Source organism: Ictalurus punctatus, chromosome 16 (assembly GCF_001660625.3).
Source record: "Ictalurus punctatus breed USDA103 chromosome 16, Coco_2.0, whole genome shotgun sequence".
In the NCBI taxonomy this organism is placed as follows: domain Eukaryota; kingdom Metazoa; phylum Chordata; class Actinopteri; order Siluriformes; family Ictaluridae; genus Ictalurus; species Ictalurus punctatus.
In genome coordinates, this window is record NC_030431.2 from 173,679 (window position 1) to 189,375 (window position 15,697).

The 15,697-nt window shown below is 39.2% G+C and overlaps 1 protein-coding gene across 2 annotated transcripts; it reads right to left on the reverse strand.

The window, feature by feature from the left end:
* Positions 1–18: 18 nt before the first annotated feature.
* On the reverse strand, positions 19–15,137 carry grk5 (G protein-coupled receptor kinase 5). 2 transcript variants are annotated; one of them, XM_017489738.3, is made up of 16 exons: positions 14,814–15,137; positions 11,446–11,541; positions 11,225–11,337; positions 10,057–10,134; positions 8,549–8,649; positions 8,360–8,452; positions 8,172–8,235; positions 7,866–8,006; positions 7,584–7,774; positions 7,457–7,494; positions 6,345–6,434; positions 5,007–5,215; positions 2,302–2,439; positions 1,862–1,999; positions 1,594–1,770; positions 19–356 (listed from the first exon to the last, which is right to left on the reverse strand). In XM_017489738.3, the coding sequence occupies exons 1-16, from the start codon at positions 14,863–14,865 to the stop codon at positions 258–260; spliced, it is 1,818 nt and encodes a 605-aa protein (XP_017345227.1). In that variant the 5' UTR covers positions 14,866–15,137; the 3' UTR covers positions 19–257. The 2 variants fall into 2 exon arrangements, with proteins under 2 accessions (XP_017345227.1, XP_017345228.1); XM_017489739.3 differs by having other exon boundaries at positions 8,549–8,631; positions 14,814–15,088.
* Between the last annotated feature and the right edge of the window lie 560 nt (positions 15,138–15,697).

A 15,697-nucleotide genomic window follows, 5' to 3' on the forward strand; every position in this document is an offset into this window, starting at 1 on the left:
CGTACAAAATGATTTCACTGATTTTCAGTTGTGTATTTTGATAAGACGTAACAGTATAAAACACATGGAAAATGTCAAATTAATCATAAAGTAAGGCACATATTCACTCCTTCACACTGACAACGATCTGTAAAACGCAGCATCAATCCTGCTAGTTTAAATCCTAGTTAAAAAGTTAAGAACTAGGCACAAGTCCTTACAGCTTCACGAACCTTTAGTACATCTCTGTCGAAACGGTATCTATTTATAGACACTATTTACAAGTCATCTGATATAGAGTCTAATAAGTTCATTTGAAGCTCATCAGAACTCTTCCTCGATGGTCTGCTCTTCTGCTCTGTGGCCTCGTCACAGTTCTGGAAAACAGAATCCGGTGTAAACGGATACATCAGCTGGCATGGACGTACTAGGAAAACGCAGTATACGTTCACGTTCATTTTTGACCTGAACGTTCCTGCGGTTATCCAGTCAGCCCACGGTGTGACAGTAGCAGCAGAGCAATGCATAAAATCCTGCAGATACAGGTCAGGAACTTAATGTATACATCAGAATGGGGAAAATCGTGATCTCAGAGACTTTGACCATGGTGTGATTGTTGCAGGCAGACAGACAGGCTGCTTTGAGGAGATCAGAAACTGCTACTCTCCTGAGATGTTCTTTAGAGCAGAGGTCACCAACCCTCTTCCTTGAGATCGACCTTCCTGCAGGTTTCATCTCCAAACTAAATCTAACACACCCGTTTTCGTTGATCAGGAACTTAATGAGGCGATGATTAGATGCTCGGGTGGGCACGATAATGGTTGGAGCTAAAGTCTTCAGGAAGGCAGATCTCCAGAACAGGGTTAATGATAATAATGATAGAGTCTTTACTGATCACATATACACCACGGCACATTGAAATTATTTTCTTCACCTACCCCACTGCGATAGAGACCACAGAAACAAGCAAACAAAAACATCTAAAGTTACGAAAACACCTTGAAGACACGAGAGGAGATCAGAGGAGAACGGCTGGACTTGTTTAAGCTGACAGGAAGTCTATGGTAGCTGAAATAACCACTCTTCACAACTCTGCTGAGCAGAAAAGCATCCCAATTCCCAACGTGTTGAACCTTGAAGGACCGCAACAGCAGACGATCACATCGGGTACTACTCTTGAACAGGAACAGGAGTCTGAGGCTACAACGGGCACAGGTTCACCAAACCTGCACTGTTTAAAAAAAGGAAAGACGTCATCTGGTCTTTTTTCCAATCTGAGAAGCTTTTCTGATCACCACGGTTGTGCGATTGGCTATTTGAGTTCCTGTCCGATTGAAACCGTGTGGTCGTTCTCCTCTGACCTCTCTCATCAACAAGGTGTTTGTTGGATGTTTGTCTTTTGCACCAAATCCTAGATAAGCAACGTCCATGCCACTGTCAAAGTCACCGAGATCACATTTTTTTCCAATTTTTATGTTTCATTTGAACATAAACTGAAGCTCTTGACTTGTAGCGCTGCTGCCACATGATTGAGTGATTGGATAAATTCATGAATGTACAGTTCCTTGCAAAGTGCTCAATGTTTGCGGAGTGTTTAATAAAATATTCCCTTACATGTCTTTTAAAGATTTTATCAATCAGCCTGCGTCGGGAGCTTGTCTTTGGTTGGTGCGTGCTCTTGTGGTGAGAACTGGGGCTCTGGCCAACCGGAAGTGTACGATCAAGATCTGGCGTCCTCGTGCCTTTGGGGCCGAATACGTTCAGATCTTTAAAGCACTCCGTCTCAATCATCTGCACAAAGCAGAAGAGAGAATGTAGCAGAGTTTTTGATGTAAGGAAAAGGTGTTTAATTGTATTATCTTATGTTCTTTTTTTTCAATACCTCATTTTGCCATGGGATGGTCATGCTGCCCGTGCAGAACTTGGTGTAAAAGTCTTCATCTGTCACATCAAGGTTGACTCCCTTCACTGTGGAGAATTGGTCGATATCCACAACGTCATGGCAGTACACGGCTTTTGGCTGTGGCAACGAAGAACGTAAGTCATCATGAGCTTTGATAATGGAGGACTTATTTTGCACTTTAAAAATAATCTTTGGTGGAGAAACAAAACCTCATCATGGTCCAGAATACACACTATTTAAGCAAACTTGTAATGTTTCCTGTCTTTTACTGTTTACTAGCAAATTAGTTCATTAACAAATGACTGTTTTCCTCTAACAGCATGTTCACTTTTTGCACTTTGACGGGTTTGTACACTCAAATGATTTTTGACACTGCAGTGTGTCTGCTTAAACCATGATGAAAAATTTATCTTACTTACATTTGGCACAAAAGGTGGCTCCAGCATTCCAGCCTCTAACCGCCTGAAGTTGATGTCCTTGAAGAACACGTTATTTTTTATGTCGTTCGCACCACCAGTGCCGCATCCCAGTCTTTCCTCTGGATTTTTGGCCAAGAGCTGAGAGAAACAGTCTGATTCAATTCAACGGTTTAACACCATATTACTTGATGAGCTGCATATTTAACTAAATGTTTGTAATGGTAACGTAAGTCCACTGACATTTAAGCAACACCTGATGTTTGTTCATTGAGTTACAGTAACTTAAAAAAAAAATCATCATTTTCTGATTGAGATTTCAGTTTTCCTGTACACAGAGCCACAGATATGAGATTGGACATGGATATCTGATCACGAAGAAATGGAAGCCAGTGGTGAACTTTCACTTTTAGTAAATGTAGAATTTGGCTTAAATACTACTCGACTCAATATTATTCAAATAATACTTAAAATAATTTTTAAAAAGTAAATTATGATATATATATTTTACTTACATTCTAGTAACAATATTTTGATTAGTTTCACTGTAGTTACTGAATCATTTATAGTGAATATGCTCTAAATATTAAGCTGAGACAGTAAGGGGTTAATTCATATCTAAATACAAGTTTACATGTGACACACTGGTACTGGCTTTTATTATTCTGTACAATTACACCTACTTAAATATAGTAAGTATCAAAGCCATTTGTAATTGAGTTGCTCAGACTTTTAAAGGTTTTAAGTTGTTTATTAGTCACAATGCGCTAAATGTGGTACAGTTCAAAGTACTTTACTGGAGTTGAGTCTTCAGAAGTGGAATAGTAAAAGTTCAACTCCACAAATGCATTATGAAATGACTGAAGATTGTGAGAATGGCCACACCTGATGCTCCACCTTCTTAGATAATTAATCCTATAAATTCTTTTTCTCAGTGACGAAGTTTCCATACCCACAGCCTCCTCCCTAGTATTTAGTCAGTAGTGTTGTTCCTGGCTGTCTACTGCAAAGCAGAAACCACACATAATTCCAGCCCAATGACTCTTCGTTGTGGGTGGAGCTATGGGTGAAACATGGCCACCAGAATAAGACATGATTAATACACTCACTAAGCCCTTTATTAGGAACATCTGTACACCTGTGCAGTCATACAATTATCTAATCAGCCAATCGTGTGGCTGCAAAGCATAAAATCCATGCAGGTACGGGCCAGCGGCTTCGGGTAATGTTTATATTAACCATCAGGATGGACAAAAAATGTGATCTCAGTGATTTTGACTGTGGCATGACTGGTTGGTTTGCATATTTCTATAACAGCTGATCTCCTGGGATTTTCACACACAACAGTCTCTAGAGTTTACTCAGAATGGTGCAATAAAGAAAAAAGCATCCAGTGAGCAGCAGTGCTGCGGACAGAAATGCCTTGTTGTGGAGAGAGGTCTGATTATTTCGAGCTGACCGAAAGGCTACAGTAACTCGGATAACCAGTCTGTACAGTTGTGGTGAGCAGAAAAGAATCACAACACGTCAAAACTTGAGGAGGCTGGGCTACAACATCAGAAGACCACATCAGGATCCACTTTTGTCAGCCAAGAACAGAAAGCTGATGCTGCAGTGCGCACAGGTTCACCAAAACTGGACAGTTGAAGGCTGGAACGTAGCCTGGTCTGATGAATCTTGATTTCTGCAGAGGCACACAGATGGTAAGAATTGCTACCATCCGCATGAATCCATGGACCCACCCTGCCTTTGTCAACTGTCCAGGCTGGTGGAGGTGGTGCAATGGTGTGGGGAATGTTTTCTTGGCATACGTTGAGCCCGTTAATACCAATTAATTATCGCTCGAATACCACAGCCTGTTTGAGAATTATTACTGACCGTGTGCATCCCTTCATGGCCACAATTTACCCATCTTCTAATCTTCTACCCATCTTCTTCAGGCATGATAATGCACCATGTCACAAAGCAAAAGTCATTTCAAACTGGTTTCATGACAATAAGTTCAGTGTTCTTCAGTGGCTTTCCCAGTTACCAGATCTGAATCCAGTAGATCACCTTTGGGATGGGGTAGAACAGGAGATTTGCAGCAGGAAAGTGCACCTGAAAAATCTGCAGGAATTGCATGATGCGGTCATGTCAACATGGACCAGAATCTCACAGGAATGTTTCCAACATCTTATAGAATCCATGCCATGAAGAAGTGAGGCTGTTTTGAGAGCAAAGGGAGGTCCTACCCAGTATTAATATAGTGTTCCTAATAAAGTAATAAGTATACAAAACTGAAGGACTTGGTAAATCTTCCTGTGATAGGCTAGTTTATATGAAACATGCCCTCCACTAACCTTTAAATATTCATTTAATCTTTGTCTAAAGGCAAGGGCTGTCAACAAGTGTAATGTTGTGCAGAAACAAGTAAGTTTGTTTGCTTTACTTCAAACAAATGTTGCTTAGGTGTCTGTCTTTTATGTCTGATGGACATGTTCTACTCAGATCATACACTTTGTCATGTTCTATGGATGTGGATTAATATTCTGTCCCACTCTAGATTGCCATCTCAATAAAGTCACTGGGTCTAACAGACCACCCCATAGTGAAAAGTCCCTGTTCTTCATGTCATTTAGTTGAGGGCGTGGTCTGTACTCGCAAAATGGTAGTCGTACTTTCTTACTCTACGCTTGTCTACAACAGGTTTAGTGAGGTGTTCATACCGCTTGGCAGATGTCTTTCGTGTCCCATGTGAACCGGACCCCGTAGTCCTCTCTGGTCTCGAGCACTCTTTTCTCAAGCTCTTTCCGGTGCAGCCGCTCGTGGCGCTCGCGGAACGGAAGAGACGCCGCGGTCATCTCGTAGATGAGACAGCCGAGTCCCCACCAGTCGACACTGACACCATAGTGCTGGTCACTAATGACCTCTGGAGCTGCGTGCACAAACAGTCGGATATATAAAATTAACTCTACTGTACATATGTAAAGGCTGGAAATAGCAATGGACTGATAGTAAAGGACTGATTTGGCTATAGAAGATGAAATCATTAACTAATCCTAAAAGTTTTAAAGCGTTACAATGATTTAGTGTGTTAACCGTGCAGAAGGTGATTATTTACCTATAACAGCTCATTCCAAAGTACACTATATGGCTAAAAGTATATGGAGACCTCAGTATTGAACATCCTGTATTGTTCCTCAATGACCTCCACTCTTCTGAGAAGGCTTTCCACTAGATTTTGGAGCAATGCTGTGGGGGATTTGTGCTCATTCAGCCACAAGAGCGCATGAGGTCAGGCGCTGATATTGGGTGAGGAGGCCTGGTGCACAGCCATCATTCCAGTTCATCCTAAAGGTGTTTGGTGGTGTTTGAGGTCAGGGTTCTGCTCCAAGTCTGGTAAGCCATGTTTTCATGGAGCTCGCTTTGTGCACAGGGCCATTGTCGTGCTGGAACAGGTTTGGTCCTCTTAGTTTCAGTGAAGGGAAGTTTGGGGAAGAAACACATATGGGTGTGATGGTCAGGTGTCCACATACTTTTGGCCATGGGGTGTATTTTATTCCTCTTGTTACCACAGCAATTTGCCAACAATAATTCTAATATTTTGAGATACTGGATTTTTGATTTCCGTGAGCTGAAAGCCGTAATCATTGAGATTAAAACAAAAAAGTCTTGAAATATTTCACTTTATGTGTGATTTATGAATCTACAGTATATGAAAGTTCCACTTTTTTAATTAAATTATGGAAAAAAAAAAGAACTTTTCCATGATATCCAAATTTTTTGAGATGCACCTGTACAGATATATATATTTGAACTCCATAGTCAACACCACCACCAAAAAGAAAAGTATTGCGCAGTAATGTTATGAAAGTTTTAAAGTTAGGTTAATATTATATTGATGCAAGATGTAAAAGTAGGATATTTATCATATTTTGCCTGCACGTTAAAAACTTGTGTATAAGTTACATATAAACTGTAAGATAAGAACTGGCCTATCGTTTAACCCGTCAGAGTGTTAAGCTGCATGTGTCCTGTGGTTTACTGATGACATCATGACATACCCATGTATCCAGACGTTCCCACTTTGCCACGAATGCGCTTTCCTTCTTTAACGATTACGGACAAGCCCAGGTCAGATATGCGTATGTGGCCTAGAAAAAACAAAATCACCACCATCATAAATGCATGAAATGCTAATTTACACATGTAAAACAAATACACCTTTGGGGAATGCTCTACGTATTTATAAATAACAATGTACACACACTTTTCTGTGGTTGATTAATGAATAAAACATGACAGGATTTTTTGTTAAATAAAAATCATCAACATTGGGATGGTGCGATGAAGCCGAGTTACTCTTACCACCCTGAAGTTGATTACTCTGAGGAAACAGCACGAGCTGTAGTGTTTGTCCTGAGGGTCTAACTGTTACAAAGCAATGACACTGGAGACTCCTTCCATAAATGTTAAATAAACTTCTTCACCATATCAACGATTATACGTTTATATTTGTTGAATAAAAACATGTTTTTATCTTCTGTCTGTAGCATATTATCTTCATCAAAAATGAAGACAATGAGTATTTTAAGTGACTTCTTATTACATTGCTGATACCTTTGGTTAAATTATTTTATTAGTTTGTATTTATGTTGTATTTAATCCCAATTAGGTTACGTGACACCGTAGATGTGGGCCTCCATGCCTATATCTTATACCGTATATGATCTGGGTGGAGGAAGGTGGGGGCCCCTAACTCTCTAAGACCTCTCAGGAAGTGTCCTTGTATGGATGTTTCTTGGAAATTTTAATGAACAATTGCAGAAGTGCAGTGGCGATTCAGTGTGGCTCGGATTTCATGCAGAAAATGAATTCAGAGCATTGTTCCTGAAGCTTAAAATAGAAAGTAAACAGATAAGACCTGCACACATGATGGCCTGTGCATTCCTGAATCATTTCCTCGTTTGACCGGATAAGACATGCTCTGAGTAAGACAGCAAACGGAGGATAAAAATAGAAACCAAATGATGTGTTGTGAAATAAATGTCAGTTGTTTACGTTGCACGCAAAGCTATTATAGGCCGTGGAAGATGAATTCTGCCTTACAACATACAGCGGTTGAACCATATGTAATGTGTTGAGTGTGTGTTCCTGTATAGATAGATGCACTAACCGTTATCATCCAAGAGGATGTTTTCAGGCTTTAAATCCCTGAAATGAAATTGAAGTTGATTATACTTCCAGAAATTGAACTAAGTATATTCAAAGTACATTTAGGTAAGCTTGTTGAAGCAGCATACCGGTAAATAACATTGTTTTGGTGAAGGTGATCCAGGCCACAAAGGACCTGAGCTGCATAAAACTGCACCCTGTCCTTGCTAAATCCTGTAATGCCCATCTTGTATATGTGAAACGTCAGATCTCCTCCATTCATTAGTGTCAGCACCAGGCAGAGAGCTTCCTTGGTCTCATACGCGTAAGCTAAACCGACCTATTGCACAGAAACAGAACAACATTCTTAAATAAAAAAAGAAACAGACAGTTTTACTGATACTGTTGAAAATATGCTAAAAACTTCTCACCACAAATCTGCTGTTGACTTTCTCCAGGATTTGCTTCTCATTGAGTGCCAAAATTTCTGCCTTCTGCTTCTTGATGCGCTTCTTTTCCAGTTTCTTACAGGCGTACATTTTGCCGGATGCCCGAACTTGGCACGCACAGACCTGAGGTGTGAAGTGTAAGATGAATAGCACATACTTGCATTTTGTTATTTTAGTAATGACACGTTGCGTAATGATACCCGCTTAAATACTTCAAAGTTTCATCACTTATTCAATACGTGAACATTCTTCTACAACTGTTGCTGTTTTAAATGACCGTATCCTTACCTCCCCAAAGCCTCCCTTTCCTAAAACCCGGTACTCTCGAAACATGTTCCTCGTGACTGGTTTTCTGTGGGCAGAAACGTGTGTTTAGCTTGTTTTCCTGAATGGACGGATATACTGCATCATCTTAGGCTATATGTTTCACATCATTTTGCAAAAAGGGCACAGATTTGTAGGATCAAATCGCTCACCTTTCAACCATCTTCCACTGCAGAAAACGGTCAAAATACATGCTCTTCTGATAATCTTTGAAAGGCGCTCCGCTTAAATAGTCATGTAGCGCCCTGGAGCAAGAATACCCCAAAATTTCAGTCATTATAGATATTACTGTCAGCGCACTTACAAAGCGAAACCCTTTCTTTCTGCAGAAGGAAACTCACTTTCTGCAGTCGCTGAAGGGACTGTAAGAACTGTTGAGCTCCAGGTTCTTCTTGCATATCTCCCGGTGGTTATCTGGTATCTCCTGCACAAGTTGAGGAGACTGAACATATACATAAGCTAATATAAACAAAAATAAAAACTAGGACATTGTACATATAAATGGACATTGGACAGTATTTGCATGTGCTGTGATCCAGTCTAGCCTACGTAGGTTAAGCATACTGACAACATTTTCCATTTGAAATAAATATAACATCAAGGCATTGGTATTACCAGGAGTTACATAAGGATTTACTCTTTACTTCTTCCACGAGTACCAGCCATGTGAGAAGAGTGCCTCTCGACGTATAAGTTATTATATGGAGTTCTCAACATCGATATCAAAGACATGAGGCTCCCGATAGGTACGACCGTTTGCTTTATTATTAGAAGATTGGGCATAGCTGGCCTTTCTCTTTGGGTGAGAAGGATGGTGTTAATCTCTCCCCTGTCAATCAGAGTGATACTAACCAATCATGGGAGTTTGTGAGGCTGTGGTCAAGTCTGTCATTGGCAAGTCCAAGATTATTCCAGGACCAGGATTATGCAAGAACGAGTCAAGACCATAAGTCAAGTCTTAAGGTAGTCAAGTCCAAATGAAAGCGAGACAAGATCGAGACCGAAAACCACCAAATCCTTTTCAAGGTTACGCCTTAATCTCAGCTAGTTTGCTTCACTCATGCACTGCGCCAACGAGATGGCTGTTTTCTAGTTAATGAATTTTTAAAAATGTGCACGCGAAAATAAAACATTCATTTTAGAAACTCTTGGTCAGGAACAGGGGGGCACGGTGGCTTAGTGGTTAGCACGTTTGCCTCGCACCTCCGGGACTGGGAGTTTGAATCCCATCTCGGCCCTGTGTGCGTGCATTTTGTATGTTCTCCTCATGCTTCGGAGATTTCCTCCGGGTACTCTGGTTTCCTTCCCAGTCTGAAGACATATGTTGTAGGCTGTTTGGCATTTCCAAATTGTCCATAGTGTGTGAATGGGTGTATGATTGTGCCCTGCGATGGGTCGGCTCCCCAGGGTGTCCCCCGCCTTGTGCACGAGTTCCTTGGGATAGGCTCCAGGCTCCACTGCGACCTTGTGTAGGATAAGTGGTATGGAAAATGGATCTATAGATAGATGGTCAAGGACAAGACCATATCTACTAAGACCAATGCCCTCGACCAAGACAGCCCATAAGTTCAAGAAAAGTCAAAGTCAGTACCTTAAATGTCTCGAAACTGGACCAACTACAATTGGGTGGCCATTATCTCTATTACCTATTATTTACAATTTAATCAAATTATATATTACCAAAGCTTCCTGTTTACCTAAGCTAAACATGAAGGAGCTCTCCAGATCCAGGTTAACTCCTGGGTATTAATAGTTCAGTAATATTGTGTCCAGTGTTGGAAGATGTACATGCATTTAAAAAAATTAAAAAATACATTCAGTGCAGTGTTGCTTATTTAAATATGTTTACCTCTGTGTTGAGATACTTTGAAATAATTTCATTCCCATAGCTCTTCCATTTCTCGGCTGGTATGACCTCATGCTCTTCCTGATTAAAACAAACAGAGAAAAAGACCTCAACAGCTAGCTAAATGCAGAAACCTTCGTGCCGTTAATAATATTGCTTTATCAGTGTTGTTGAATGACCAATTCTGATTGGTAAGAAGGTGTTGATTAATTGTTTCTAACAGCAGCTCAGACAGTAATCATAGGTTTATATTATTATACGCTGTAAATAGTTTCTATAGTAACAACACAGGGACTTGTATGATGGACGCGCTACATAAATGGGTTTAAATGACATGCAGTTGTTAATACGGTAAAGTTTTCTTTCAGGAGATGTTTATTTAGCATTTATGACTCTCAAAAAATTTTCAGACATGGGGGAGTCTTTGCAATTTCTTCATAACAGGCCAAGCTGCATTTTTTTTTGTCATGTCTACTTGGGGGAAACAACCGTTTGTAGCTATTATGATGTACAAGAGGAAGTGTCACAGAGTATTGACTGAAAAGGTGTTAATAATTGTTGGACACCTATATTTAACAAAGATATATTTTTTGATAAACCTGTGTTGTGTTTGCAATTGTTTGATATCCATGAGAGCAGAGTATTTTTGTGAATTTTTTAACTAAATCTTCAAAGGTTCAACAATACAGACAATTTTTCACAGCATTCTTTGCTCATATTTACCAGGCGTGCCAATATTAATGGAGGGCGCTGTAAGTATTGACAGGAACTAGCTTGTTTTGCGGATACTTTGGTATAAGAGGAAAAAAACAAATTGGGATATGCTCTTATTGACTGTTGTTCTGATTGTTGATTATTATTTTATTCCTTACTTATACACTATATTTCCAAAAGTTTGTGGACACCTGAGCATAACACTCGTGTGCTTGCTGAACATCCCGTTCCAGATTTAGTCTCCCTTTGCTGTTATAATAAGCTCCACTCTTCTGGGAAGGCTTTCCACTAGATTTCGGAGCGTGGCTGTTGGGATTTGTGGGGATTTATTGAGATTTTCACAGGAGCATTAGTGAGGTCAAGTACTGATGTGGGGCGAGGAGGCCTGGGGTGAAGTCGACATTCCGATTCATCCCAAAAGTGTTGAGTGGGAATGAGATCGGGGCTCTGTGCATACCGTCGCATCCAGGAAGTCCATGCAGCATTTCAGCTCTGGTTTTGTCTCACAGTAGAGTTGGAATAATGCCTTCCCTATAGGCTGTTCCACACACAGGCTATAGTAGTCTCGTTCTGTAACGCACAAACACACACACACACACACAGAATCATTGCATTACCCCAGGCGCTTTCTCATCTGCGAAACTGAACTGTTTTATTCTTTTGCATTCAGCATCTCACCGATAGTGCATTCCAGCTCAGCACACTCGTTAATGTGAGGAAATCGCAGCAGCTCTTTCCATCTCCTGCTTCTTCCTTTGTGTTTGCCACGACCACCTTCAGTGACATGACAGAGATGATCATTACAAAAATGCTTATTAGGGAAAGCTGTCCACATCAGCAAGGGAGAACACGGAATTACAGACAACGTGAGTCCCAAGTCTTATCCTGGATGCTGCAAGGTTGAGTTGTAATCTCTGTCTGGATTTAAAACGCAGAAAAACATTTGCTCTTTTGGTGTTATAAGAGCTGAAGGGTCTTAAAATGGCAACACATGTGGGTATATTCCTAATGAGCAGTGATACTTGGCTTGAGATACTGTGTGTTACTGAAGAATAATGTAATCTTGCTCAAGAATAATTTCTTGGATAAATGCAATTAGTTCCCTGATACAAGTTAAAATAAAAAATGGACATAGTGGCCAAAATGGCACCTCTTCTGGACATGTGGCACACAGAAAACTCATTTCTGGGGTTTGTTATGGAACTAGTTATGCATTTAATGACTTTTTCCATTTAAATGTTTACACAAATAAAATAAGATAATGGCATAATTTGTGACATAGCAATATGTTAATATGTTCTGTATAATTGGTCTAAATCTCTTTTAAAACCCAAACAAAATGTCTGACAATACTCATGAAGCCCAAAGAAAATAATCGTGACGTAATAAAGATAAACATCATAACGCAGAATAATGTCAATCCTTGTATGAACCATCCATCCATCCATCCATCTTCTATACCGCGTATCCTCCTTGTATGAACCATAAGACAGAATTATAAATGTACAAATTCTTGTCTCGGTTTATATTTCACAGAAAAAGATAACACATGTACAGTCCTAACGCACAGTGTTGAAACTTTAACATTTAAAGCAATGAACATGTGTTGTGTGTCATCAACACTGCTTTTAATACATTCAAACCTTCCATTACTAAATGACGTTCCTTCACTCGCTGTATTTTCTTTCACTGGTAGCACAACACTGAGCAGAGACGTGTTTATGAGACATTTCTTTTGGAAAGAGTCTCCAGCCTCAGTGCTTTGTAACAGTCGGGTAAGTTTTCCACCATGGAAAATCTTCAGCATGGAGATTTGGAGCTCAGTAATATGACAAGCTACATTTATTACCTTAATAATTGTTTAAAGCTGCTATGATGTAAGTGCTAACAGGAACTAACTTATCATTAAACCTAACGACAAAAAACTTCACGGTTTAGTAACAACATCCCTTGCATTTCTGTTAAACGAGAGCTATATATAATCTAGATCACCATCAAAAGACCAATTCATGCTAAACCTGAAGTGCAGTCTTTGTTTTGTACGTGTAACTGACAGAAAAATCAGGAAAAAAAAATTAATTCTCTGTACAGCCACACTGATCATATCACCTTTCACTGCTACAAGGTAGTAGCTGTACCTGGCAATGAACTTTCACATGTACCTGGTTCTTCTGGTTAATCTACTGTAGATACCTGGAATTGTTGCCTTGGTTACAGAGAGGTGTGGTAGTATCTTTATATGTACATATGTTTGACTCAATTAATGGGTTTTACTGTAGAGAAGGGTGGATGCTACTGGGAAGGAAATTAATCAAGCCATTTTGCAGCATGCAGAAAATTAGTCTCATCAAGGTATTATAATCATAGTTTTAATAGTTCTAACTTCTTATAGTGTACAATTGAAGGTTCATTTCAATGGATTTGTCTTGCTTTTGTGCTGTTACAAACACTGCATTGCGCTTTAAGCATTACATTAGTTCCTCTCAATTCCTGCTGTTATTACTGGTTTCTCTAGACCACTATTAAACAAAACCATGCCCAGTTTGGCATTCTTTTTCAATTTAACACAAATAATCATATTATTAGCAACAACCTGAGTGAAAAGTAGAACCTTAGAAATATATCTTAAAATATGATTATAGGGAGTAGGGAGTTTGCAAGCATTGAGTTAAAAATAGTTGCAGGAAGTAAGTTGGAGACGGGATGTGTACTGTATGAACACCACACCTGAATTCTGCTCGCACTCCGGAAACCTGAGTGGTCTGAAATGAGATATTCTCAACTCATTGACTCCTTTCAGAATCCTTTCATTTTTTTTTTTTTTTTTTTTTTTTTTTTTTTACTCTTAACGCCTGAGTAACTCTAATACACATTTTTGAACATCTCACAAATAGAAATGCAAGTTTTAAGATCAGCAAAAACAGAAGAAGAGTAAAAAAAAAAAAAAAAACTTAAAAAAATAAAAATAAAATTCTGCTCCTAAAATCTGGAACACATAACCTCACGTAATAATAAAAAAATGAATATTTTCCTTTTTGGGTGTATGTATTCTCATTATGCATATTTACTTAATTATTCTTGTTGTTTGTAGTGTCGAAATATTGCATATTTGCTTAAGAACATGGTCGTGTTTGTCCAGACTTTGCATCTGATTTCCTGTTTTAACAGACGAATTTGACACCTGCTGCACCAACTTGCGCAACCTTTCATTATTCAAAATTGTTATTATGATTATATTTGAGTGCTGGAAAAGCTGTTCTGAATATTACATTAGGTTATGCAGCTATTTGTAGTTACCTATACATCTATACACAAAACAAATTGGAAGACATTTTCACAGAATTCAAATAAACTGGACGTCCTTCCTGCTTTCTGACTCAACCGACAGGTTCTTAATTTATCTTTCTAATTTTAGCTCTCGCACAAACACGCGGGGATTTCAACTATGAGAAAAGGAGTCAAACCTGTTTGGGACCTTAGGGCATCAGATTTGTACTTGTTTCCTGAATACTGTAACGTCCTTTATACGAGCTGAGAGAGAGAGAAATGTGGAATGGGCTGTTTCCTATCGAACCTTGCGATTCAAGAAAACCTTGAAGAAAACCTATGCATCTCCGAGTGTGCGTCCATAGAACGAAAAAAACATTTTGAAAGAAAGAAATAGAAATGGTAGGATTTTAAATATTACAGAGGAAGGATTTTTACGGTCAAATCTATTCGTATACATTCACAAGCAAGAGTACTAGTTTAGTACACAACACGTGCTGGATTTCAGTCATCCGGGTCATTTTGAATAATTTTTAATAGTACGTGAAGGTGCCTGGAGTTGTACTGTAATCTTGCAAACTGAGTCGCATACTGTACATGTCTGCAAGAACACACGATGAAAACAGAACTTTACAATAAGAAACGCACAAGCGTATCAGTTTCTTGAAGCATGTTAAAATCTTTCAACTTTGCATACATGTCCGATGCAAGCCATGAACATAATTTACTCCACGTTTCAACTCTTTGTCTGGGATACAATCAGATAAAAGCTGTCTTACCTTCTCTAGCCTTGATCAGTGCAGTGTTCGCCGCCATAGACTCGATCTCCATCGCTCCACTCTGTCAGATATCAGCACACACAATAAATCTGGAATATTTTTTCTCGAGTTACGTTTATGCCTCTAAAGTGAGATTCTAAAGGAAAGATAATTTCACGTTCCTTAAAAGTATTCAGTTTGTCCTATCCATGTTGTCAAGCTTATCAAGTGTGTCTCATACTGCAAATGGACTCTAGTAAGAACTACCAAGTCTGGTAGCTCTGCATTCAGCATTTAAATAGGTGAGGAGGATCAAAAATGTGACTGTGTCACTCTACCAGCTGGTCATGCTTGCTGCATTTGACGTCACTAAGTAGCAGGGTTTTACCCTGAAGGCAAAAGGAGGTAGTAACGACTCTGGTTTGACTGAAATATAAAAGCAGACAGGTGTAGGCCTGGAGCCAATGGAAATATTGTCATGATATTGTGAATGTGTGTTAGTTTGAGCAATCATACAACGTAACTAACACCTACAGCTCCCAATTAACTCTTAGTTCACATGTGTTCGGCTGGACTCTATAGACATTAAATCGTGACACTGATATAAGATCCACAAATAAGCAGGATATTAATTATTAACTAATGTTTTCTTAATGATGAATTCATCCTTAGTGCGTCAGGAAATAATGAAGCGTATCGATTAACAGCCTCTGTGTCGACTGAAAAAAAAAAAAGACATCTAAACATCTTGAATATAGTCAAATTTATCTGGTATTTCCTAGATTCCCTATTTTTAGTAATTGTAAGCATTTATTTTTAGAAAGAAGCTAAATGTTCTGCCTAGAAAATAAGAACATTTAAAGCTTTGTAAGGTTTTGTGAAAGAGTAGGGGTACAACCCCGGTG

Coding starts and splice junctions, on each gene's coding strand:
- grk5 (XM_017489738.3), bottom strand. CDS start 14,865: ATGGAGATCGAGTCTATGGCGGCGAACACTGCACTGATCAAGGCTAGA. Junction 8,236..8,359: donor CAGTGGAAGATGGTTGAAAG/GTGAGCGATTTG, acceptor TTCTGCCCACAG/AAAACCAGTCACGAGGAACA. Junction 1,771..1,861: donor CCATCCCATGGCAAAATGAG/GTATTGAAAAAA, acceptor TGCTTTGTGCAG/ATGATTGAGACGGAGTGCTT.